The following is a 23,818-nucleotide window of genomic DNA, read 5'->3' as shown; positions in this document are numbered from 1 at the left end:
TTTATAATTGAACACATTTATGGAGATTTTACACTATTGTGTAGAGATGTACTGCTTGGATTCTTTACCTACGATAGAAATAAGTTGAAACCATTTTATGTAATTAATTTCATTATTCGTTGTGCCAAATTTCGTATTCACAAATGTAAATTTACAAACAAAACACATTTTCTTACCTTACAAAAATAAATTGAATTATATTTTAAGACAATTAAATATTCTAACAAAAAAACTGTTAGAAGTATAAGTATGTCTGTCCCTTAAGGTCCTTGTGTAATGTGATATTGTACCCCCTAGCCCAATTGTCCTTTGTATATTATGTATATATACTTGTGTTCCCCCATGTACTTTCTGTATTGATTTGTTCATTTAAAAAAAAATAACTGCCTTGCTCAGGGGCAGAAGGACAGATTTTTACCTTGTCAGCTCGGGGATTCGATCCAGCAACCTTTCGGTTACTGGCCCAACGCTCCTACCCGCCAGGCTACTTACATTCCAGTTGCTTGGTTTTCAATGAACAATTATTTCATACAGAGAATACATACTTTGACAACATAATATATTAATACAAATTCAATAATGTATAGCAATCTGATATATTGTATGAAGTGAACAAACTACACCCCTTTTGTCCTGTGAAATGGTTTGTTCCAAAAATGGTAGAAGCAGCGTGTGAGGAAGGAGTCCGCGTGGATAAACAACATTGACTTCTTCTTTTTTTTAATCCCCGTAAATGACACTATTTTAGCGCGAGATAAACTGTCACAAACGTTTTTGTAAAAAATACTTTGAAAGTGTGTTCACAGCGGTCCAATTGAACTATGGTAAGCACACTTTCAGCTTTGCATTCTATGTCGACAGATAGGTAGCTAGCTAACTTACTAACGTTACATAAATAATGCCAACTGTTGTGCTTGTCAATATCTAGTAAATCAAATATGTTAGCTAGCTAATATGTTGTTTCAAGTGTGGGTGAGATTGATCGTTTAAGCAATAGCCAACCAACTAACTTGTGTGTTGGTTGTTAGCTAGTTAAGCTAAGTTAGCTAACTTGCTAGTCCATGAAAAACATCAATTTACATTTCAGAACAGTTCTTCCTTTCTGTGTACTGCCTAACCCTCATGTACAAAGGGCTTGTGATGAACAGTGACCACTCAACACAGGTCACTGACATATTGCTGCATCTGAGCCCGATGCAGTTGACCCAAAGACTATGTAACAAATTACATTATCTACATGTCTTTCTTTTCTAGCCTAATAAAAGGAAGAAGGCATTCATTGACAAGAAGAAAGCGGTGACCTTCCACCTGGTCCACAGAAGTCAGAGGGACCCTCTCGCTGCTGACGAGAAAGCACCGCAGCATGTCCTCCTACCCGCACAAAAGGTAAGAACGTGTTATTACAGTGGTTCCCAACCTTTTCAGGTTGCTGAGTGTGGTTACATGCACAAAATAATGAGATTATTGTGGATAGTCAGGTTAATATAATAGTTTGATTAAAACATATATACATGTTTTGCAAGAATAACAATTCCCATAATAATCCTGTTTACATGGACACATCTGAAAAGGTTACCTGTTGGCGCTCTGATAAATGCCTAAATCCCTAATCAAAATAAACGGTCTACCACAGTGAACATGTTATTTTTGGGAAGCATATTTGATTCTGAGTTCGGACATGTAAAGTTTGTATGTGGAAAAACGACTTCTAAAACGCATACGTTTAGTTGTACCCAACTCATTTCACTCGTGCTGGTGCTAACACATGCGCAGATCAGAGACACCGCTGGAACGCCGATTAAGTTGTTTACATGTTCCTATTCGAAAGATTGCTCAGAAAAGCAAGTGTTTTAATCGGCGATTTAATGACATTACGCCGATTACGATAAACAAGAGTAAGGTGTTTACATGAGTATTGCATAGAAAACGTACTCACTGTACCGTCAACTGAATTTTGCTCTTGCCGGAGTACCGCTGAAGTACCCACTAGTGTGCATTTTACCAGTAGGCCTATGTTCTTATGAGTCTTGAGAGTCCGTGCTTCTACATCTGCATTGCTTGCTGTTTGGGATTTTAGGCTGGGTTTCTGTATAAGCACTTTGTGACATCTGCTGATGTAGACAGGGCTTTATAAATACATTTGATTGAGATTCGTGTCAAGTACCCCCTGTGGATAGACCAAGTACCCCCAGGGGTTCTAGTACCCACTGTGTTAGTACATGTACCAGACTTTACTAAGGTATTTAGTGTTGCAATGGAAGAAATGGTCACAGTTTTCATCAAAAGACATCCATTGGTTACAATATTTAGGCTACTTATCCTAGTAGGAGAGTTCAACTTCAAGTCAAAAACATATTTGTTTTAGATATTCATTGGCCAAGGACAACCAAGATATTTGGTGCATGAAATCCTGCTTTATGTGCACAATTGTATGTTTCGTGTCAGCCTGTAACCACTTACTCTACTGTCTGTTTTCAGGTGGATGTGGAGAAGCGGCAAGAGGAGCAGAGGGAGTTTGGGGTGTTTTTCGACGACGACTACAACTATCTGCAGCACCTGAGAGAAACGGTTCGGCCCGTAGAGTGGGCTTCATCCGGCAAATCACAGAGAGGCAAACGTACCCATGACCTCCAGGATGGGGATGACGAGGAAGATGAGGAGGAGGAGGAGGAAAAGGCTACTCCTGTAAGTTTAGCAGGAGGTCCAGTGGTTGTTACTGAGTGGAACAGTTGTGTAAATGTTTGGGCTATATATTGGACCAAACCGCTGATGGTGTAAATACAAGTTGAAATGATCTGGTCCTTTGATAACAATGTAGCTAGCTGGAGTAGTTTTTAGAGGCTTGCATTTGTGAGATCAAGTTTCCCCAATACATAGTGTATTTTAGGTTGTGAAAGGAGTGACTGTAGGATGGGGTATGGGGGCAACATTAGCTATCATGATTACATTTCTCTTAATAACCACTACACATTTTATAGCAACAGTGAGCAGGGTAGCCAGTATTTTTGAGGTAATTGTGATAAACGGAAATATTAAAACTATTATGCTTTTGTAACTTCAGCAGACCGTCTCCTTCAACTTGCCCTCCTCTGTGTTTGCGTCAGAGTTTGAGGAGGAGGTGGGAATGTTGAACAAAGCTGCCCCCATCTCAGGTAAGAGGCCTTTCGTCAGTAACAAAACCAAACGCCAGGTCATTATTCTAAATCAGTGAATTCTTTAAGTTTTTAACTCTTGTCCCTCATGTTTTGTCTCAAAGGACCCAGGCTGGACATGGACCCAGACATCGTAGCTGCTCTCGATGAGGACTTTGACTTTGACGACCCAGACAACATGCTGGATGACGACTTCATTTTGAAGGCCAACGATGTCAAAGGAGCTGTTGGCGTGTGGTAAGAATATATATTTTATATCAGTTTTATTTATTTTTAGCAACCCTTAGTACAATTAATTTGGGCTATACCAATCAAGTTACAATTGTTTGGAAAGAGGATTGCTTTTTTGGTTTCAGTTTCTTACTAAGAGCTGGTTAACATCTGCTAATTGAAGTCCTGTCACAATAAAGCTGTGCTCTCCCAAGTCTCTTTGTGCTGTTGGAAACCTCTCTGTCTCTCTCTCATTGCAGTGATGATGATGAAGAGTGGGAGGATACAGACGAAGAGGAGAGCGACTCTGAGGGGGACGTTGACTCTGAGGGCGGTGTCTCTGGTGATGAGGACGGCGAGGGGCGCCCCCGGGAGTTCATGTTCATGGACGAGGAGACTAAAACTCGCTTCACAGAATACTCCATGACCTCGTCAGTCATGAGGAGGAACGAACAGCTCACGCTGCTGGATGACCGCTTTGAGAAGGTCAGTGAGCCCCGGACATACATTTGGGGTTTGGACCTGGGTTGCATTTTGTGACCTTTGGTAAAAGATCAACTGTGGGTGACTGGCTGATCTAACAGCATAAACACTCAGGTAGGGCTGTGGCGGTCAAAAAATGTAGTCAGTCGGTGATTGTCAAGCAAATAACTGTCGGTCTCGCAGTGATTGACCGTTAATTAACATAAACACATTTAGCATCTCCTGGCTTCCACATTTTAAGAAGTCTAATACACGTTGGGCTGTATGTTTTGATTTTTAATACATTGTACGCCTGCATGATGAGACTCTAATGATGATTTGAAATAAGTTGCTTGAAATGCATGAGCTCTGCTTTTGTTTTTTTCCGCAAGCTGTACACACTCCAATAGTCTCTCATTGACAATTCGACAAGCACTTGATAATGCCTCGAATTTCACGGCGGCATCCCCTTTGTGGTCATAATGCACCCTAAAAAAAATCCATACCTTTTGCGGGCCGGTGTGCTGCGTTGTGCCCTTTTCCCTGAGTGCACTGCGCAAGCCGAAGCACGGCTCTCCGATCACGTGACCGGGTATTGTTCACAGGCTACAAGTTAAGACAGATGCAACTGCGGGCGTCCTTATCCAATTCCAAGGTGCGTATTGAAGATATTGGAAGAACTGTCCACATTTACTTTTTGTCAGCCAAGAAGATGAGTAGGCCTAACGAACAGCAAAAGCACTAGCCTATGTCAATCAATAGTACAAAAGTCTACTTATTCTGTACTAGAAATTAGTATTCCAAACATAGTCTGGGACAGTTGTGGGATGCAATGGATCCCAAATTAATACAACCACAAAGCATAAAAATTTTTTATTATGCAATGTGGTGGAAGCAACAGATCTGAACATTTAGCTTAAAATGTTGATAAACTATTCAGCTTTTCCTTCACATTATAAGTGCGAATGTTCCATTAGCGGGAAAACACCATTCTCAAAAGTGACCTAAAATGCGATTATGCATGTAATTTTTTTCACAATAGAGATGTATTTTTATGGTGAAAATGACCTTCCCCAAACGTGAAACTCTTGCGCTGCTTATGTATGCACGTTAGGTTCTACACCCCTTGTAAAGTGGATTAATGTGCTTAATTTTAAGAAGTTATTTAGCCTCATTAATTACGATACAAACCTTATTAAAACATAAAGGCCGATGGGCTAGGCTACATGAGGTGTGCGACTATGATTCGAACAAGTCGCAAATTATAAAAAATTAAAAAAATCTTATGCTGGACATCATTCACAAGTGATAGGCTAATATTGTCAGCCATCAGACTATTCTTAATTTAATCTTGTCTTTGCACATACTAAATAATATATGTGTAACATTTTTACTTATTTAGATTTGACCATTATCATGCACCTGCATGGAAACACGGGCAGCAGGAAAAAATCCATCTCATCTATGCACTTAAATAGTGATGGAGGACGTTTTTCCCCACGGTTTATTTTCATGCCAGCCAGGTAGGCTATACTCCTGTTGTAAAGAGAAAGCAATGTGCTTAATATTAGGAAAGTTGAGAAATAAATATAGAAGGCCTAGCCTATAGAAAGCTGATGGGATCCTCTTCTGTTTATTAGCGGCCATCACTCTGTTTTCTCCTGCAATAGCATAGCCTATAGAAATGTGCCGCAACATGAGCTCATTGGCTCTCATGAAGTGTTTGATTAGATTTTCGTTTACATTTGCGTTGATGTCAGAGTGATTAGAGGGACAATCGAGTGCTGAGTACCAGGCAGTTTGCAAGTTTGGTAGGCTACTGATCACCAGCAGCATCAGCTTGGAGAAGCCTAATTACCGTGACTAAACGCTCACGTGGAATTTGACTGCCTTCATGACTCGTGACCACCGGTGTGGCGGTAATACGGTCACCGCAACAGCCCTACACTCAGGTGCTGATTTCAACTTATGATATTCAGTTAATTAAAACAATGATTTAAATGAATGTCATTGTATCGTTTTCAGAACTTGTTTCTTTCTGTCTCCCATAGTTTTTCGAGCAGTTTGACGAGGATGAGATTGGGGCCCTGGACAACGCTGAGCTGGAAGGGCATATCGAGCCAGACAGTGCTCGCCTGGAGGAGGTCATCAAAGACTACTTCAAACAGAAGGCGTTAGAGTGAGTGTGTGTGTAACTCTATAGCCATAGCAATACCCTTAGATAAAGACAGAGGCGGAAGTCCTCATTGGACACAATGGATTACCATAAGCACGTCTTTATGTGTGTTTAACTATAGATAATGACAGTAATTGAATCAACTGTATTCTTTCAGCTACCAGAGGCCTGACGCCCTGGGTCCTAAAGAGCTGCCAGTGGTGAGGGAGGAGGAGGAGGAGGATGAAGAGGAACAGGAACAGGAGATGGAGACCATTGTCCTGACGGCACCAGCAGAGAAGTGGGACTGTGAAACCATTATCAGTAAGTTAGTCTACTAAACGTGTTGCTATTGTCTGTTCAGTAACTAACACTTTAATATTACCATTGTAGTACATGCCTGATGACAATTATGTTCTGATGACATACGAATTGGCTAGATATTTTATTACCATAATTACTACATTTTCCTTCTTTTTTTTAATGAATATTGAAATCCTTTCTTTACTATCCAAGGTACCTATTCAAATTTGTATAACCATCCAAAAATCATCAAAGATCCACCAAAGGTAAGAAATGTTTTCCTCTGTTGGTTGTTTGAGCGAAGATAACAGAAAGAAATACATTGTTACGTAGTAAGTTGCATGTCTAACATGAAACATTTTGTGAGGCTTTTAGCTCGTCTTCCTACCCAACGTTAGCTACTAAGTTGTGAATTTAAGGCATCAGCTCCGGGCCGTTGTTGCTGTTAATATGACCGTTTAGTGTATTTCTGTGTTCTCTTCTCAGGCAAAGCCCATCCGAGTGTCCACCAGGACAGGCATTCCCCTGGACGTCCTTCCCGGGAGGGGCCTGACAGCCAAGCAGGCGGAGCGCATGGAGCGTATCAATGACTCAGACCTGCCCCGAGTCGCCACACAGCCCCGACCTCGAGAGGAGAGCAAGGGGGAGCGGAAAGCCAGGAAACAGGGCATCAGAGAGGAACGCAAGGTGGGTTACTATACTCACGACTAATAGTTCTGTCTGGCCCTCCCTATTGGGGGTTCATGTGGAGAATTCATTTATTGTTGGCTTGGTAACAAAATGGTTGAAAAAGCTCCTTGAACAATCGTCATAGGTTGGAATACTGTGCTCCATTTTTTTATATATACAGTTGAAGTCGGAAGTTTATATACACTTAGGTTGGAGTCATTAAAACTCGTTTTTCAACCACTCCACAAATTTCTTGTTAACAAACTATAGTTTTGGCAAGTCGGTTACGACATCTACTTTGTGCATGACACAAGTAGTTTTTCCAACAATTGTTTACAGACAGATTATTTAACTTATAATTCACTGTATCACAATTCCAGTGAGTCAGAAGTTAAAATCAAAAATAATTGTAGATCTCCACAAGTCTGGTTCATAGCGCTAAGGAAGGAGACGTGTTCTGTCTCCTAGAGATGAACGTACTTTGGTGCGAAAAGTACAAATCAATCCCAGAACAACAGCAAAGGACCTTGTGAAGATGCTGGAGGAAACGGGTACAAAAGTATCTATATCCACAGTAAAACGAGTCCTATATCGACATAACCTGAAAGGTCACTCGGCAAGGAAGAAGCCACTGTTCCAAAACCGCCATAAAAAAGCCAGACTGGTTTGCAACTGCACATGGGGGCAAAGATTGTACTTTTTGGAGAAATGTCCTCTGGTCTGATGAAACAAAAATAGAACTGTTTGGCCATAATGACCATCGTTATGTTTGGAAGAAAAAGGGGGATGCTTGCAAGCCGAGGAACACCATCCCAACCGTGAAGCACGGGGGTGGCAGCATCCTGTTGTGGGGGAGCTTTGCTGCAGGAGGGACTGGTGCAATTCACAAAATAGATGGCATCATGAGGAGGAACATTATGTGGATATATTGAAGCAACATCTCAAGACATCAGTCAGTCAGTCAGGAAGTTAAAGCTTGGTCGCAAATGGGTCTTCCAAATGGACAATGACCCCAAGTATACTTCCAAAGTTGGAGCAAAATGGCTTAAGGACAACAAAGTCAAGGTATTGGAGTGGCCATCACAAAGCCCTGACCTCAACCCTATAGAGAATGTGGGCAGAACTGAAAAAGCGTGTGCTAGCAAGGAGGTCTACAAACCTGACTCAGTTACACCAGCTCTGTCAAGAGGAAAGGGCCAAAATTCACCCAACTTATTGTGGGAAGCTTGTGGAAGGCTACCTGAAACGTTTGACCCAAGTTAAACAATTTAAAGGCAATGCTATCAAATACTAATTGAGAGTATGTAAACTCTCGACCCACTGGGAATGTGTTGAAAGAAATAAAAGCTTAAATAAATAATTCTCAACTATTATTCTGACATTTCACATTCTTAAAATAAAAGTGGTGATCCTAACTGACCTAAGCCAGGGAATTTTTACTTGGATTAAATGTCAGGAATTGTGAAACTGAGTTTAAATGTATTTGGCTAAGGTGTATGTAAACTTCGACTTCAACTGTATATATATTTTTTTTTTCTTCTCCAGAGCTGTATGTATACATACATAAAGAGACCACTGCAATATTATCAGTTTCTCTGGTTTTACTATTTATAGGTATGTGTTTGGGTAAAATGAACATTTTTATTTTATTCTATAAACTACTGACATTTCTCCCAAATTCCAAATAAAGATATTGTCATTTAGAGCATTTATTTGCAGAAAATGACAACAGGTCAAAATAACAAAGAAGATGCAGTAGTCTCTTAATTTTTTCCAGAGCTGTGTATATTATATCTCAGCAAAAAAAAGAAACGTCCACTCACTGTCAACTGTGTTTATTTTCAGCACACTTAACATGTGTAAATATTTGTATGAACATAATAAGATTCAACAACTGAGACATAAATTGAACAAGTTCCACAGACATGTGACTAACAGAAATTGAATAATGTGTCCCTGAACAAAGGGGGGGGGGGGTTCAAAAGTAACAGTCAGTATCTGGTGTGGCCAACAGCTGCATTAAGTACTGCAGTGCATCTCCTCCTCATGGACTGCACCAGATTTGCCAGTTCTTGCTGTGAGATGTTACCTCACTCTTCCACCTGCAAGTTCCCAGACATTTCTAGGGGGATTGGCCCTAGCCCTCACCCTCCGATCCAACGGGTCCCAGACGTGCTCAATGGGATTGAGATCCGGGCTCTTCGTTGGCCATGGCAGAACACTGACATTTCTGTCTTGTAGGAAATCACGCATAGAACGAGCAGTATGGTTGGTGGCATGTCAGGATGAGCCTGCAGGAAGGGTACCACATGAGGGAGGAGGATGTCTTCCCTGTAACGCACAGCTTTGAGATTGCCTGCAATGACAACAAGCTCAATCCGATGATGCTGTGACACATCGCCCCAGACCATGATGAATCCTCCACCTCCAAATCGTTCCCGCTCCAGAGTACAGGCCTCGGTGTAACGCTCATTCCTTCGACGATGAACGCGAATCCGACCATCACCCCCGGTGAGACAAAACCGCAACTCGTCAGTGAAGAGCACTTTTTGCCAGTCCTGTCTGGTCCAGCGACGGTAGATTTGTGCCCATAGACGACGTTGTTGCCGGTGTTGTCTGGTGAGGACTTGTCTTACAACAGGCCTACGAGCCCTCAGTCCAGCCTCTCTCAGCCTATTGCGGACAGTCTGAGCACTGATGGAGGGATTGTGCGTTCCTGGTGTAACTCGGGCAGTTGTTGCCATTCTGTACCTGTCCCGCAGGTGTGCTGTTCAGATGTACTGATCCTGTGCAGGTGTTGTTACACATGGTCTGCCACTGCGAGGAACATCAGCTGTCCGTCCTGTCTCCCTGTAGCGCTATCTTAGGCGTCTCACAGTACGGACATTGCAATTTATTGCCCTGGCCACATCTGCAGTCCTCATGCCTCCTTGCAGCATGCCTAAGGCACGTTCACGCAGATGAGCAGGGACCCTGGGCATCTTTCTTTTGGTGTTTTTCAGAGTCAGTAGAAAGGCCTCTTTAGTGTCCTAGGTTTTCATAACTGTGATCTTAATTGCCTACCGTCTGTAAGATGTTAGTGTCTTAACGACCGTTCCACAGGTGCATGTTCATTAATTGTTTATGGTTCATTGAACAAGCATGGGAAACAGTGTTTAAACCCTTTACAATGAAGATCTGTGAAGTTATTTGGATTTTTACGAATTATCTTTGAAAGACAGGGTCCTGAAAAAGGGATGTTTCTTTTTTTGCTGAGTTACACACACACACACTTTTTAAATAGAGTCAGTAGAAAGGCCTCTTTAGTGTCCTAAGTTTTCATAACTGTGACCTTTATTGCCTACCGTCTGTAAGCTGTTAGTGTCTTGAAGATTGTTCCACAGGTGCATGTTCATTAATTGTTTATGGTTCATTGACACAAGCATGGGAAACAGTGTTTAAACCCTTTACAATGACGATCTGTGAAGTTATTTGGATTTTTTACAAATTATGTTTGAAAGACAGGGTCCTGAAAAAGGGACGTTTCTTTTTTTGCTGAGATTATATACACTGCTCAAAAAAATAAAGGGAACACTTAAACAACACAATGTAACTCCAAGTCAATCACACTTCTGTGAAATCAAACTGTCCACTTAGGAAGCAACACTGATTGACAATAAATTTCACATGCTGTTGTGCAAATGGAATAGACAAAAGGTGGAAATTATAGGCAATTAGCAAGACACCCCCCAAAACAGGAGTGATTCTGCAGGTGGTGACCACAGACCACTTCTCAGTTCCTATGCTTCCTGGCTGATGTTTTGGTCACTTTTGAATGCTGGCGGTGCTCTCATTCTAGTGGTAGTATGAGACGGAGTCTACAACCCACACAAGTGGCTCAGGTAGTGCAGTTCATCCAGGATGGCACATCAATGCGAGCTGTGGCAAAAAGGTTTGCTGTGTCTGTCAGCGTAGTGTCCAGAGCATGGAGGCGCTACCAGGAGACAGGCCAGTACATCAGGAGACGTGGAGGAGGCCGTAGGAGGGCAACAACCCAGCAGCAGGACCGCTACCTCCGCCTTTGTGCAAGGAGGTGCACTGCCAGAGCCCTGCAAAATGACCTCCAGCAGGCCACAAATGTGCATGTGTCTGCTCAAACGGTCAGAAACAGACTCCATGACGGTGGTATGAGGGCCCGACGTCCACAGGTGGGGGTTGTGCTTACAGCCCAGCACCGTGCAGGACGTTTGGCATTTGCCAGAGAACACCAAGATTGGCAAATTCGCCACTGGCGCCCTGTGCTCTTCACAGATGAAAGCAGGTTCACACTGAGCACATGAGCACATGTGACAGACGTGACAGAGTCTGGAGACGCCGTGGAGAATGTTCTGCTGCCTGCAACATCCTCCAGCATGACCGGTTTGGCGGTGGGTCAGTCATGGTGTGGGGTGGCATTTCTTTGTGGGGCCGCACAGCCCTCCATGTGCTCGCCAGAGGTAGCCTGACTGCCATTAGGTACCGAGATGAGATCCTCAGACCCCTTGTGAGACCATATGCTGACATATGCACATTTGTGGCCTGCTGGAGGTCATTTTGCAGGGCTCTGGCAGTGCACCTCCTTGCACAAAGGCGGAGGTAGCGGTCCTGCTGCTGGGTTGTTGCCCTCCTACGGCCTCCTCCACGTCTCCTGATGTACTGGCCTGTCTCCTGGTAGCGCCTCCATGCTCTGGACACTACGCTGACAGACACAGCAAACCTTTTTGCCACAGCTCGCATTGATGTGCCATCCTGGATGAACTGCACTACCTGAGCCACTTGTGTGGGTTGTAGACTCCGTCTCATGCTACCACTAGAGTGAGAGCACCGCCAGGATTCAAAAGTGACCAAAACATCAGCCAGGAAGCATAGGAACTGAGAAGTGGTCTGTGGTCACCACCTGCGAATCACTCCTTTTTTGGGGGTGTCTTGCTAATTGCCTATAATTTCCACCTTTTGTCTATTCCATTTGCACAACAGCATGTGAAATTTATTGTCAATCAGTGTTGCTTCCTAAGTGGACAGTTTGATTTCATAGAAGTGTGATTGACTTGGAGTTACATTGTGTTGTTTAAGTGTTCCCTTTATTTTTTTGAGCAGTGTACATTGTATAACTACATTTTCTTTTTTTTGTAAGAGTCATCTCTGAATACGGTTCAAGTATTTAGATATCTTGTAGAATGCTTTTTGTCCTTCACCATTGACACCATATTGCTTGAATGTTTATACAGGAGCGAAGAACAGAAAAGAAGGCCAACAAAGAGGCGTTCAAACAGGAAAAGGTCTATCAAGAGAAACAAATGTTGAACCTGCGTTCCAACGTCCAGGGTCTAAAGCTGTCTTAGCTGCCCAGATGCAAGATGAATTGGGACTGACTTTGTGCTCATCCTCTTAACTGGATTACTGATGGACAACAACCCTGCAACCGCCATCTTGCAGAGGACCCCAACACGAGGACTATGGGCCGTGTGACTTTTTTTTGTGAAGTGTTCAGAGATTGATGTAGCCTGGTCCCAGATCTGTTAGTGCTCTCCCCAACTCCTATGGTCATTCTCACGCCAACTCCTATCACCGTGACAGTAAGTCTGCAAGACTGCACAAACAGATCTGTGACCAGGTTAATTCAGAAGTTTTTTTTTATTTTTATAGATCAACTCTTCTGAAGTTAGCATGTCAATCATCAGAGTGCAGCTCACTAACCCTTCTTACCTTATACAATAAAGCTAAAGATTCTTCCTGGTGTTTTTTTGTTGAGAAAAATTACAGAAAAAAGTCCTTGGATATCTTTAGTAAATACTTACGTCTGTTTTATTTTACAGTTGTGTGTGTGACATTCATTTGGTTATTCAATTATATTTCAATGCCCAACCACCAACAATATTTTTACATCCTGAGTAAAGTTTACTGAAGATTAGTTCAGCACACAGATTTGGACTGGCGATAGATTTACAGAAATCTCCATAAAGGGACCATAAAAACAGAAATACAACAGAAAATACAATAATACAGAAAATAACATTATACAAAGTGTCAATCATTATCTAACCAGGTTAATGGCAGTTGGCCTGAAGCTTTGGTAAACATTGAAATAAATTATGCAACTTCCGTGGATGGCCAATGTCGTGGGTGATATTTGCCTTGCATCTCACAGCCTAGTCGGTTAGCTTGGATACTTAGTATTTGGTGTATTGTATCCTACTGTGCTAAATCTTTAGTGCCGTTGATCCACAAGGTCATATTTTCATGGATGAGTGGTTGACGTAAATAAAGCTGGTCGTAAATCCAGTATGACAGGTTGGCCATTGTTGCCAGAGATCCCTATTGTCCTTAAGTGGCTCAGGTGGAAAGAGTGGGACAGGTGTGTAACTGCCTGCCATCTTGGAGGCTTTGAGCACTTTGTCACTGACTGTTCACTGAGTCATCCCGAGTGGCACAGCGGTCTAAGGCACTGCATCTCAGTGCTAGAGGTGTCACTACAGACCCTGGTTCGATTCTAGGCTGTATCACAACCGGATGTAATTGGGATTCCCCTTGGGTGGCGCACAATTGGCCCAGCGTCGTCCGGGTTAGGGTTTGCCTTGTTAAAAAAAGTTTAAAATAAAATGTACAAAAATTCAAACATTTCGCTACTTAATTTAAGAAAATGTAACCTTTAACTAGGCAAGTCAGTTAAGAACAAATTCTTATTTACAATGACGACCTACCAAAAGGCAAAAGGCCTCCTGCAGGGACGGGGGCTGGGATTAAAAATAACAAATAAAATAAAAATATAGGACAGAACTCACATCACGACAAGAGAGACACCGCAACACTACATAAAGAGAGACACCGCAACACTACATAAAGAGAGACCTAAGATGACAACATAGCATGGCAGCAACACATGAAAACACAGCATGGTAGCAACACAACATGACAACATGGTAGCAACACAACATGGCAACAGCAAAACATTATTACACAGACATTATTGGCCACAGACAATAGCACAAAGGGCAAGAAGGTAGAGACAATACATCACGCGAAGCAGCAACACCTCAGTAAGCGTGCCCATGATTGAGTCTTTGAATGAAGAGCTACACCAATGAGGACATGATTGAAAATCAGTTAGGCATGATAGTGTATCAGTGTACCTAGGTAAACCAGTTCTGTGAAGTCAAATGTCATTGTTCTTAATCCATCCATTGAAAGGTGTTTTTTTTGTTACAGAGGCCTGAGTTCAGAGGTGCTCAGGTGGGGCCATAGCCCACCACTACATCTCCTGCACTCATCTCCACCTCCACCTCTGGTGGAGGGATGTGTTGTCTGTCATAGCCAGAAGCTGTGGAATACATGTCCTCCAATGTCATTGAGTCATCTCCACACAGCAGCACAGAGCGTGGCTGTGTCACCTGAAGCTCAGTCCGTAATTGGCTTCTGCTGTCCGATAAGCCCTCCCCCACCTGCCCAGAACTAAAGGGGTTAGCCGAAAATCCAACGCTAGTGGTCGGTTCCTCCTCCTCTTCTGAAGTTTCCAACAGGCTCTGGGATGTGGTGGTAACTGGTTCTATGCCACTGATGTGCGCTATGATCTCAAATTGCAGGTCCATTATATTCTTGTCATGTGGGTTTGATAAGATTGAAGCCTGTGAAAGAATAATACATAGCCAAATTGAGATTAGTCAGCTCAGAGGGTGTATGGTTACTGTTTTGGACCAGAAAATAAACCGATAACATGTACTGTTCTAACAACAAGCAAAAGCATTGGATAGGATGAATTTGTCCCAGAGGGTAAAATAGTATACGACACACAGTACTGCTGTATACATAATATACACTATATTTTACACATTCTACATAATACATTGCACGTTACCCACCATACACATTATGCGCTTACCAAAGTCTTTGGAAAATTGGACAAGTTTCTTTTCCGCATGCTTCTCTGGCAGAGCTTTATCGTCACAAAGACTACAAAGGCCACAATGCCAATGATGATCAATGGCAAAAGCATGAGCAAAGATGATTCCAGTGAAATTGTTTCTGCAGATAGATAAACATATCAGTCACAGAATCTGACTAGCATACTATGTCATTGTAAGTTCACTTTCCATAGCCACTATTCATTTTGACTATAATAATTCATCAAAACTACAATAATTCATACAAACAAAATGTCAGAATTAAATACTTGGACCAGATATAACAAAGAAAATGTAATGTCAACAAAGGTAGTGTGCTCACTGTCTTCATAGCCACAGATGGGTCCTATTCTGCTGAACATAACTTTGTTGCCCATTGCATTCTCCTCCAGACTAACACAGTACTTCTCCTTGTTCTCCAGGACTGTGAAGGGATGACTACAGACTTTGTCTTCTATCTGGCACTCAAATGTGTGATTAGTCTGCAGACAGAAGAAAGAATATGCAATTAGTAAAACATCTAAATGTCAACATCATCGTTGAGTATCCATAGATGTCAACATTAGGTCATCATTACTAATGCACTGAGCAAAGTAATTAAATGGATATGACCCGTGTGTACCCTCTGCATGTATATGTGGCCGATGTGAAATGGCTAGCTAGTTAGGGGTGGTGCGCGCTAATAGTGTTTCAATCGGTGACGTCACTTGCTCTGAGACCTAGAAGTAGTTGTTCCCCTTGCACTGCAAGGCTTTTGTGGCGCGTTGCTTTGTGAGTGACTGTGGTTGATGTGTGCAGAGGGTCCCTGGTTTGAGCCCAGGTTGGGGCGAGGAGAGGGACGGAAGCTATACTGTTACATATACAGTAGATTCTAACCAATTAAGGGCAATTTTCATCATATTTACATTTTCATAGGTTACTTGGTAAAGGAAGCGTTTGTCATCTTCACCAATGCGAGACTCTTTCAGTTCTGTGTACAGGTGGTAAGGGTTGTCGAAGCTCACTGTGACCTTCATATCCTTCATTGACACATTTACAGCAGGGAAATCCAACTTGCCTGAGGTAAAATGAAAAGGGTATTAGAGTAGAGTTAGAGCAAAAGCCTGCAGTAATGAATATACTGACCTGGAGGAGGACTACCTCAATATACTGACCTGGAGGACGACTCCCTCAATATACTGACCTGGAGGAGGACTACCTCAATATACTGACCTGGAGGAGGACTCCCTCAATATACTGACCTGGAGGAGGACTCCCTCAATATACTGACCTTTTAGGAGGACTACCTCAATATACTGACCTGGAGGAGGACTACCTCAATATACTGACCTGGAGGAGGACTCCCTCGATATACTGACCCGGAAAGGGACTATCTCAATATACTGACCTGGAAAGGTTCTACCTCAATATACTGACCTGGAGGAGGACTACCTCAATATACTGACCTGGAGGAGGACTACCTCAATATACTGACCTGGAGGAGGACTACCTCAATATACTGACCTGGAGGAGGACTACCTCAATATACTGACCCAGAAAGGGACTACCTCAATATACTGACCTGGAGGAGGACTACCTCAATATACTGACCTGGAGGAGGACTACCTCAATATACTGACCTGGAGGAGGACTACCTCAATATACTGACCTGGAGGAGGACTACCTCAATATACTGACCTGGAGGAGGACTCCCTCGATATACTGACCTGAAGGAGGACTACCTCAATATACTGATCTGGAGGAGAACTCCCTCAATATACTGACCTGGAGGAGGACTCCCTCAATATACTGACCTGGAGGAGGACTCCCTCAATATACTGACCTGGAGGAGGACTCCCTCGATATACTGACCCGGAAAGGGACTATCTCAATATACTGACCTGGAAAGGTTCTACCTCAATATACTGACCTGGAGGAGGACTACCTCAATATACTGACCTGGAGGAGGACTACCTCAATATACTGACCTGGAGGAGGACTCCCTCAATATACTGACCTGGAGGAGGACTACCTCAATATACTGACCTGGAGGAGGACTACCTCAATATACTGACCCAGAAAGGGACTACCTCAATATACTGACCTGGAGGAGGACTACCTCAATATACTGACCTGGAGGAGGACTACCTCAATATACTGACCTGGAGGAGGACTACCTCAATATACTGACCTGGAGGAGGACTACCTCAATATACTGACCTGGAGGAGGACTACCTCAATATACTGACCTGGAGGAGGACTCCGTCGATATACTGACCTGAAGGAGGACTACCTCAATATACTGACCCAGAGGAGGACTACCTCAATATACTGACCTGGAGGAGGACTCCCTCGATATACTGACCTGAAGGAGGACTCCCTCGATATACTGACCTGAAGGAGGACTCCCTCAATATACTGACCCAGAGGAGGACTACCTCAATATACTGACCTGGAGGAGGACTCCCTCGATATACTGACCTGAAGGAGGACTACCTCAATATACTGACCTGGAGGAGGACTCCCTCAATATACTGACCTGGAGGAGGACTCCCTCGATATACTGACCTGAAGGAGGACTACCTCAATATACTGACCTGGAGGAGGACTACCTCAATTTTGTCATATATACAGTGCCAGTCAAAAGTTTGGACACACCTACTCATTAAGGGTTTTTCTTTATTTTTACTATTTTCTACATTGTAGAAAATGTAGAAGACATTCTCTGGCAGAGCCAGATTGTCACAAAGACTACAAAGGCCACAATGCCAATGATGATCAATGGCAAAAGCATGAGCAAAGATGATTCCAGTGAAATTGTTTCTGCAGATAGATAGACATATTAGTCACGGAATCACTTAACTAGCATACTATGTCATTGTAAGTTAACTTTCCATAGCCACTATTCATTTTGACTATAATAATTCATCAAAACTGCAATAATTCATACAAACAAAATGTCAGAATTAAATACTTGGACCAGATATAACAAAAAAAAATTAATGTCAACAAAGGTAGTGTGCTTACTGTCTTCATAGCCACAGATGGGCCCTTCTCTGTTGAACATATAATAGTGAAGATATCAGTGAATAATAGTGAAGATATCAAAACTATGAAATAACACATATGGAATCATGTAAAAAGTGTTCAACAAAACAAAATATTTATATATGAGATTCTTCAAAGTAGCCACCCTTTGCCTTGATGACAGCTTTGCACACTATTGAAGGAGTAGGTGTGTCCAAGCTTTTGACTGGTACTGTACCTCTCTGTTGCTTGGATGGATGTCATTTTTATGTCACACAAAGAAATCATGTTTCTATACAATGAGGAAAAATATTGGTATGTTTTCAATACCCACTTTGAATACCCACTTTTGAAAACATCGTACTTACAGTATATGTCAGCTATAAGATATCTATTAAATGTGAATATCGAGGACTTCTGAGAGGCCGATTCCTCCGTTTCGTCAATGGCCGTTATCTTCACATAGTAACGATCCGGTTCTTTAGCATTCCACATCAAGGGGGAGAGGTCAAAATGATGATGTTTAGTGGAATTCTCCCACAAACTAATACAAAAAACAGGGAGCATTAGATACATTTAACAGAAAGACGGCACTCAACCAACAAACAGAGTTAGAAACTGTTAATAGATCATGTGTAATAGTTGAATAAGCAGATCTGTTAGGAGGTATCTGATGCCCATAACATACGCATGCTGTTCTTCTCAATCAAATTATATACACTGAACAAAAATATAAACGCAACATGCAACAATTTCAAAGATTTTACTGAGTTACAGTTCATATAAGGAAATCACTGGAATTTACTGAGTTACAGTTCATAAAATACATTCTTTAGGCCCTAATCTATAGATTCCACATGACTGGGAATACAGATATGGTCACAGATACTTAAAAAAAAAAGTAGGGGCATGGATCAGAAAACCAGTCAGTATCTGGTGTGACCACCATTTGTCTCATGCAGTTTGACACATCTCCTTCGTATACAGTTGATGAGAGCCTGTGGAATGTTGTCCCACTCCTCTTCAATGGCTGTGTAAAGTTGCTGGATATTGGCAGGAACTGGAACATGCTGTCATACACGTTGATACAGAACACCCAAAAAATGCTCAATGGGTGACATGTCTGGTGAGTATGCAGGCCATGGAAGAACTGGGACATTTTCAGCCTCCAGGAATTGTGTACAGATCCTTGTGACATGGGGCCTTTGCATTATCATGCTGAAACATGAGGTGATGGTGGGGGATCAATGGCCAACAATGGGCCTCAGGATCTTGTAACAGTATCTATCGATAAAATGCAATTGTGTTTGTTGTCTGTAGCTTATGACTGCCCATACCATAACCACACTGTCACCATTGGGCCCTCTGTTCACAACGTTGACATCAGCAAACCGCTTGCCCACTCGACGCAATACATGCTGTCTGCCATCTGCCTAGTACAGTTGAAACCGGGATTTATCCGTGAAGAGCACACTTCTCTAGTGTGCCAATGGCCATCAACGGGGAGCATTCGCCCACTGAAGTCAGTTACGACGCCGAACTGCAGTCAGGTCAAGACCCTGGTGAGGACGATGAGCATGCAGATGATCTTCCTTGAGACGTTTTCAGAAATTCTTCAGCTGTGCAAACCCACTGTTTCATCAGCTGTCCAGGTGGCTGGTCTCAGATGATCCCGCAGGTGAAGAAGCCGGATGTGAAGGTCCTGGGCTGGCGTGGTTACACGTGGTCTGCGGTTGTGAGGCCGGTTGGAAGTACTGCCAAATTCTCAAAAATGATGTTGGTGGCGGCTTATGGTAGAGAAATGAACATTCAATTATCTGGCAACAGCTCTGTTGGACATTCCTGCAGTCAGCATTCTAATTGCACGCTCCTTCAGAACTTGAGACATCTGTGGCATTGTGTTGTGTGACAAAACTGCACATTCTAGAGTGGCCTTTTATTGTCCCCAGCACACCTGTGTGATGATCATCCTGTTTAATCACCTTCTTGATATGTCACACCTGTCAGGTGGATGGATTATCTTGGCAAAGGAGATATGCTCACTAACAGTGACGTTAACAAATTTGTGCACAACATTTTAGAGAAATAAGCTTTCTTTAGTGCGTATGGAAAATTTCTGGGATATTTTATGTCAGCTCATGAAACATGGGACCAACACTTTACATGTTGCATTTATATTTGTTCAGTATAGTTAGACAAACTCATATTTCATCAACAATTAAAGCATGATATTACAAACATGAATAAACATTCAGGGCCGGTTTCCCAGACACATACTAAGCCTAGTCCTGGACTAAAAATCTATTTGAATCTCCATTGTAACATGCTTCTTAGTTCATGACTAGATTTAATCTGTGTCCGGGATACTGTCCCTCATTGTTCTTTCATAGTGTATATCAGAGGAAGTTATTGGTAGGAGCTATAGGAAGACGGGCTCATCGTAATGGCTGGAATGGAGTCAAACATGTTCTTTATGTGTGTTTGGTACCATTCCATTTATTCCAAGCCATTACAAACCGCCCATCTTCCTATAGTTCCTCCCACCAGCCTCCTGCCATGGTGTATATGTCATATGTAAGCCATTATGAAGGGACGTCCAAAACCAAGTCAGCAGTAGCCTGTAGTAGCTACTACTCATTAGAATACCAGCAGAGCTCACCTGTGATCACCAGTTATTTTCAATCTGAAGAGAGGTTGACGAAGCAGTTCACTGTAGTTCCAATAAACAGTTGTTTGTAAGTTGTTGCAGCTCACCGTCACATTTTCTGGAGGCGGAACTGCCCAGGAAAACGAGACATTCCATTTAGTTAGTAGGCTTATGCAGGCAATGTGAATAACCTGCCATGCAGGTAGTCTCAGTGTTAACATCTTGAGGTTTCGCTCATGAGGGTTCGTACCATGGGAACCTTCACCAGAGTACATTGACTACACGGGTTGCTCATGGCAACAGCTTTGAAGCAAAAGATAAACAGTTCCACCTCTCTCAGTAAAGGGATGTATTCAATCATAGGTGTAATTTCAAATCAATATGTGATCTAAACTTTGAAGATTGAATGTATGCAGTATCTGCTTGTTGATGCCCCTGAGATGATGCAACCCGTTTCCTCTGTAACCACCCCCATGGATAAGCTAAATAAGGTGATCCTCCGTTGGTGTCATTTAGACTCCAGAACAAATCATTAATTTTCTTATTGAAAATATAAATACAATTGCACAATGAGCACTTGTTGTCTCTCAAATACATCATTACAGTTGTTGGTTAGCTAGCTAGCTAATTTTAGCATAGACATGACATTAGTTAAAACATCCCTTACGGAAAAAGATTGCAGTCAGAGTGCACTGCACTGCAGTACACTGTGGTATAATAAAGCAATAAGGCTTGGAGGAGATGTGGTATATGGCCAATATACCACGGCTAAGGGCTGTTCTTATGCACAATGGAATTCCTGGACACAGCCCTTAGCCGTGGTATATTGGCCATAAATCACAAACCCTTGAGGTGCCTTATTGCTATTATAAACTGGTTACCAACATAATTAGAGCAGTAAAAATACATGTTTTGTAATACATGTGGTATGCGGTCTGATATACCACGGCTGTCAGCCAATCAGCATTCAGGGCTCGAATCACCCAGTTTAAAATTGCAGTTAGAGTGCAGTATAAATGCAGTATGCTGCAAATTCTACTTCCAAAATAACACAGGTTTTTATACTGCAGTAATTTTTGTGTGTAACTGCAGATACAGTGCAGTATAACTGCAGTACACTGGAATTATTCTGCAATTACTGGGTCCAAAATACCATAGTTGTTAACTGCAGTTACTGAACTTTTCCTGCAGTTTCAGAACTGCAATCTTTTTTTCTAAGGGATGGTATAAATAACAAGATCAAACTAGCTGAAACGAGCCACCTACGATTCCCCACATGGCAGCTTCTTGTAAAAAAAGAAATATGATTCACATTTTTCTTTTAGCTTCTTGTAATTGTTGCTAACTATCTGGCTATCCAGAATCACAACAACACACGGATTTTTGCCCCAATCAATCGCATCACGAAAAAAATAAATCGCATCACGAAAATGATGCGCGCCCTGGAGCCGTGCTTTGATATGATTTTGTTTGTTTTCAATAAACATATGAAGGATGTATATAGTTTATGTTGTCAACAATCTAAACCAACCCTGTCTGTTTTGCCCCGTAGTTGTGCAAACGTCGGTTTTGGTGCTAAACAACCACCCCTCTATACACTGTAAATCAAATGAAATAATTTGTTAATCAAAGTGTTATTGAGCAACACTAACTTCCTCATGTCAGCGCCCTGGGCAATTCCTGTTAGGCAACTATATGTTCAACCTTACGACACATCACAACTCATCTCAACCAGAGATCTCCATTGACTTATAATGTATTAGACACTGCTTTTTCCCTCCTTGAAAATGGCAGGTAAATATTGGCAGATATGAGGAAGCAAATAAGAGTGTTACTTTGTCCAGGTGAGTTGGGCTACATTGTTGCCCGTCTGCATTCCTTCAAAATGCCTTCTCATAAACGATTAAACCCATTTTGCAACACTGCCTTACCCACAATGAATTGCAGAAAGCACCTAAGCATTGTCCTGCTCATGCTTATCACAGTAAAGTACTGATGTTTTTATGAGCCTACTTGAAAAGAACAGAAAGGTCTGTAGTCTAAGCAAGCACTCAAGAGAATAACCAGTCCAGGGATTTACCACACCCGTGTTAAACCACCTTTGGTTTATTATGGTACCACGGAATCTGATCTTAACATTTTATTATAGTGTAGCTAAGCTAATGTATGACCAAAGTACATTTATTTATGCCTAACAGCTATGTCCGAAGCAAATTCTTGCCTACCTACTGTATGTTAGAATGAAATACAAGACTCATTTGACATCCTGTGGTTAATAGTTACAATTGAGGAGCGGGTGAGACATAATGAGGAGTTGACTGTAGGGTCGGGTTATTCTAAGGGCAGGTTCAAACACATGCAGACTACTCAGAATTACTGCCCATTTGTATTTTTATAACATCATGTGGGGACATTTGGCGGTTAGGATACTGACAAAAGATGATGTGAGCTGATTTAGTACATAGTGTGCCGAATTACTACAAGTGGGCAAATCACCATGACTTGAAAAGATAACCTACAGACAAAATTGTTATTACAGTATTATTACATAGCTAAGCCTATTACCGGAAGTCATCCCTTCCTATTTGTAATCAGAACAATTACAACCCACATTGTTATTCAATCAAAGCAATGTAGTTTTCTAAGTTTTCATTCAGGTTAACCAACTTACCCAGTGTGGAAACCGCTGTGACCAAAACCATCAGGAATGTCAGTGAACCACAAAAAGCCAACATCATGCCTTTTCAAATACAAATCCTCGAAATTTAAGAAACCGAAATAACAATTAGATAGACTTATTCTTAGATAAAACAAAATTTAAAAAAACAGCAATCTACCTTTAACCTAAATTATAAGACATAACCGCAAAGCTAAAATGTGTTATCAGAATAGTATCGGTCGTTGACGTAACAGACGCAGTTTCTCTGGCAGTAAATGACACGGAGGCGTATTTCTTTACAGTTTCTTCGAAAAGACACACCTCCGTTTCGTCATTTCATTCTAAGGACTTCTGTAGGATATATGCTTACCCTATGGGAAATCCTAGCAATTATTAGTCAGTTAACTAAACTAAACATATCCTAAAATGGACTATATGTCCGTCCAATCTGAGTTGAGTACCGGAAACATGCGGGGAAAAACGCGGAGTTCACACCTTGACCTCAACCCAATCTTTCTCCAGTTGCAGGACATCAAATGACAGATAAAAACATGTCAGTAGCCTACCTTGATCAATGCCACCTCCTACTGCTGATTTGTGATAAACTTTACCTAACAACAAAGAATTAACACAAGGAAT

At 42.0% G+C, this 23,818-nt stretch overlaps 2 protein-coding genes across 3 annotated transcripts; one reads left to right on the top strand and one right to left on the bottom strand.

Moving 5' to 3' along the window:
• The first annotated feature begins 649 nt into the window (after positions 1-649).
• LOC120032817 (protein LTV1 homolog) lies at positions 650-12,782 on the top strand. Of its 2 annotated transcripts, none has more exons than XM_038979003.1 (11): positions 650-824; positions 1,255-1,386; positions 2,479-2,685; positions 3,065-3,152; positions 3,257-3,389; positions 3,623-3,848; positions 5,876-6,003; positions 6,158-6,303; positions 6,496-6,548; positions 6,769-6,969; positions 12,198-12,782. In XM_038979003.1, the coding sequence occupies exons 1-11, from the start codon at positions 822-824 to the stop codon at positions 12,309-12,311; spliced, it is 1,431 nt and encodes a 476-aa protein (XP_038834931.1). In that variant the 5' UTR covers positions 650-821; the 3' UTR covers positions 12,312-12,782. The 2 variants fall into 2 exon arrangements, with proteins under 2 accessions (XP_038834931.1, XP_038834930.1); XM_038979002.1 differs by having other exon boundaries at positions 3,062-3,152.
• A 1,133-nt stretch (positions 12,783-13,915) lies between these two features.
• On the bottom strand, positions 13,916-23,352 carry LOC120033013 (interferon gamma receptor 1-like). Its single transcript, XM_038979301.1, has 7 exons — positions 23,192-23,352; positions 20,533-20,650; positions 18,242-18,417; positions 15,773-15,924; positions 15,190-15,349; positions 14,846-14,988; positions 13,916-14,591 (listed from the first exon to the last, which is right to left on the bottom strand). Exons 1-7 carry the CDS (start codon positions 23,256-23,258, stop codon positions 14,196-14,198), a joined length of 1,212 nt encoding a protein of 403 aa, XP_038835229.1. The 5' UTR covers positions 23,259-23,352; the 3' UTR covers positions 13,916-14,195.
• Between the last annotated feature and the right edge of the window lie 466 nt (positions 23,353-23,818).

The sequence above is a fragment of the Salvelinus namaycush genome, chromosome 39 (assembly GCF_016432855.1).
Source record: "Salvelinus namaycush isolate Seneca chromosome 39, SaNama_1.0, whole genome shotgun sequence".
NCBI classification, from domain to species: Eukaryota; Metazoa; Chordata; class Actinopteri; order Salmoniformes; family Salmonidae; genus Salvelinus; species Salvelinus namaycush.
This window is presented reverse-complemented; position numbering and strand designations above follow the sequence as displayed.

Excerpts from the sequence above, each read along its gene's own strand:
- LOC120032817 (XM_038979002.1), top strand. Across the intron at positions 3,153-3,256 it reads CAAAGCTGCCCCCATCTCAG|GACCCAGGCTGGACATGGAC; the intron begins GTAAGAGGCCTT and ends TTTGTCTCAAAG. Across the intron at positions 3,390-3,622 it reads AAAGGAGCTGTTGGCGTGTG|TGATGATGATGAAGAGTGGG; the intron begins GTAAGAATATAT and ends CTCTCATTGCAG.
- LOC120033013 (XM_038979301.1), bottom strand. The coding sequence starts at position 23,258 with ATGATGTTGGCTTTTTGTGGTTCACTGACATTCCTGATGGTTTTGGTC. Across the intron at positions 15,350-15,772 it reads ACCAAGTAACCTATGAAAAT|ACTAATCACACATTTGAGTG; the intron begins GTAAATATGATG and ends TTCTGTCTGCAG. Across the intron at positions 14,592-14,845 it reads CCAATTTTCCAAAGACTTTG|GCTTCAATCTTATCAAACCC; the intron begins GTAAGCGCATAA and ends ATTCTTTCACAG.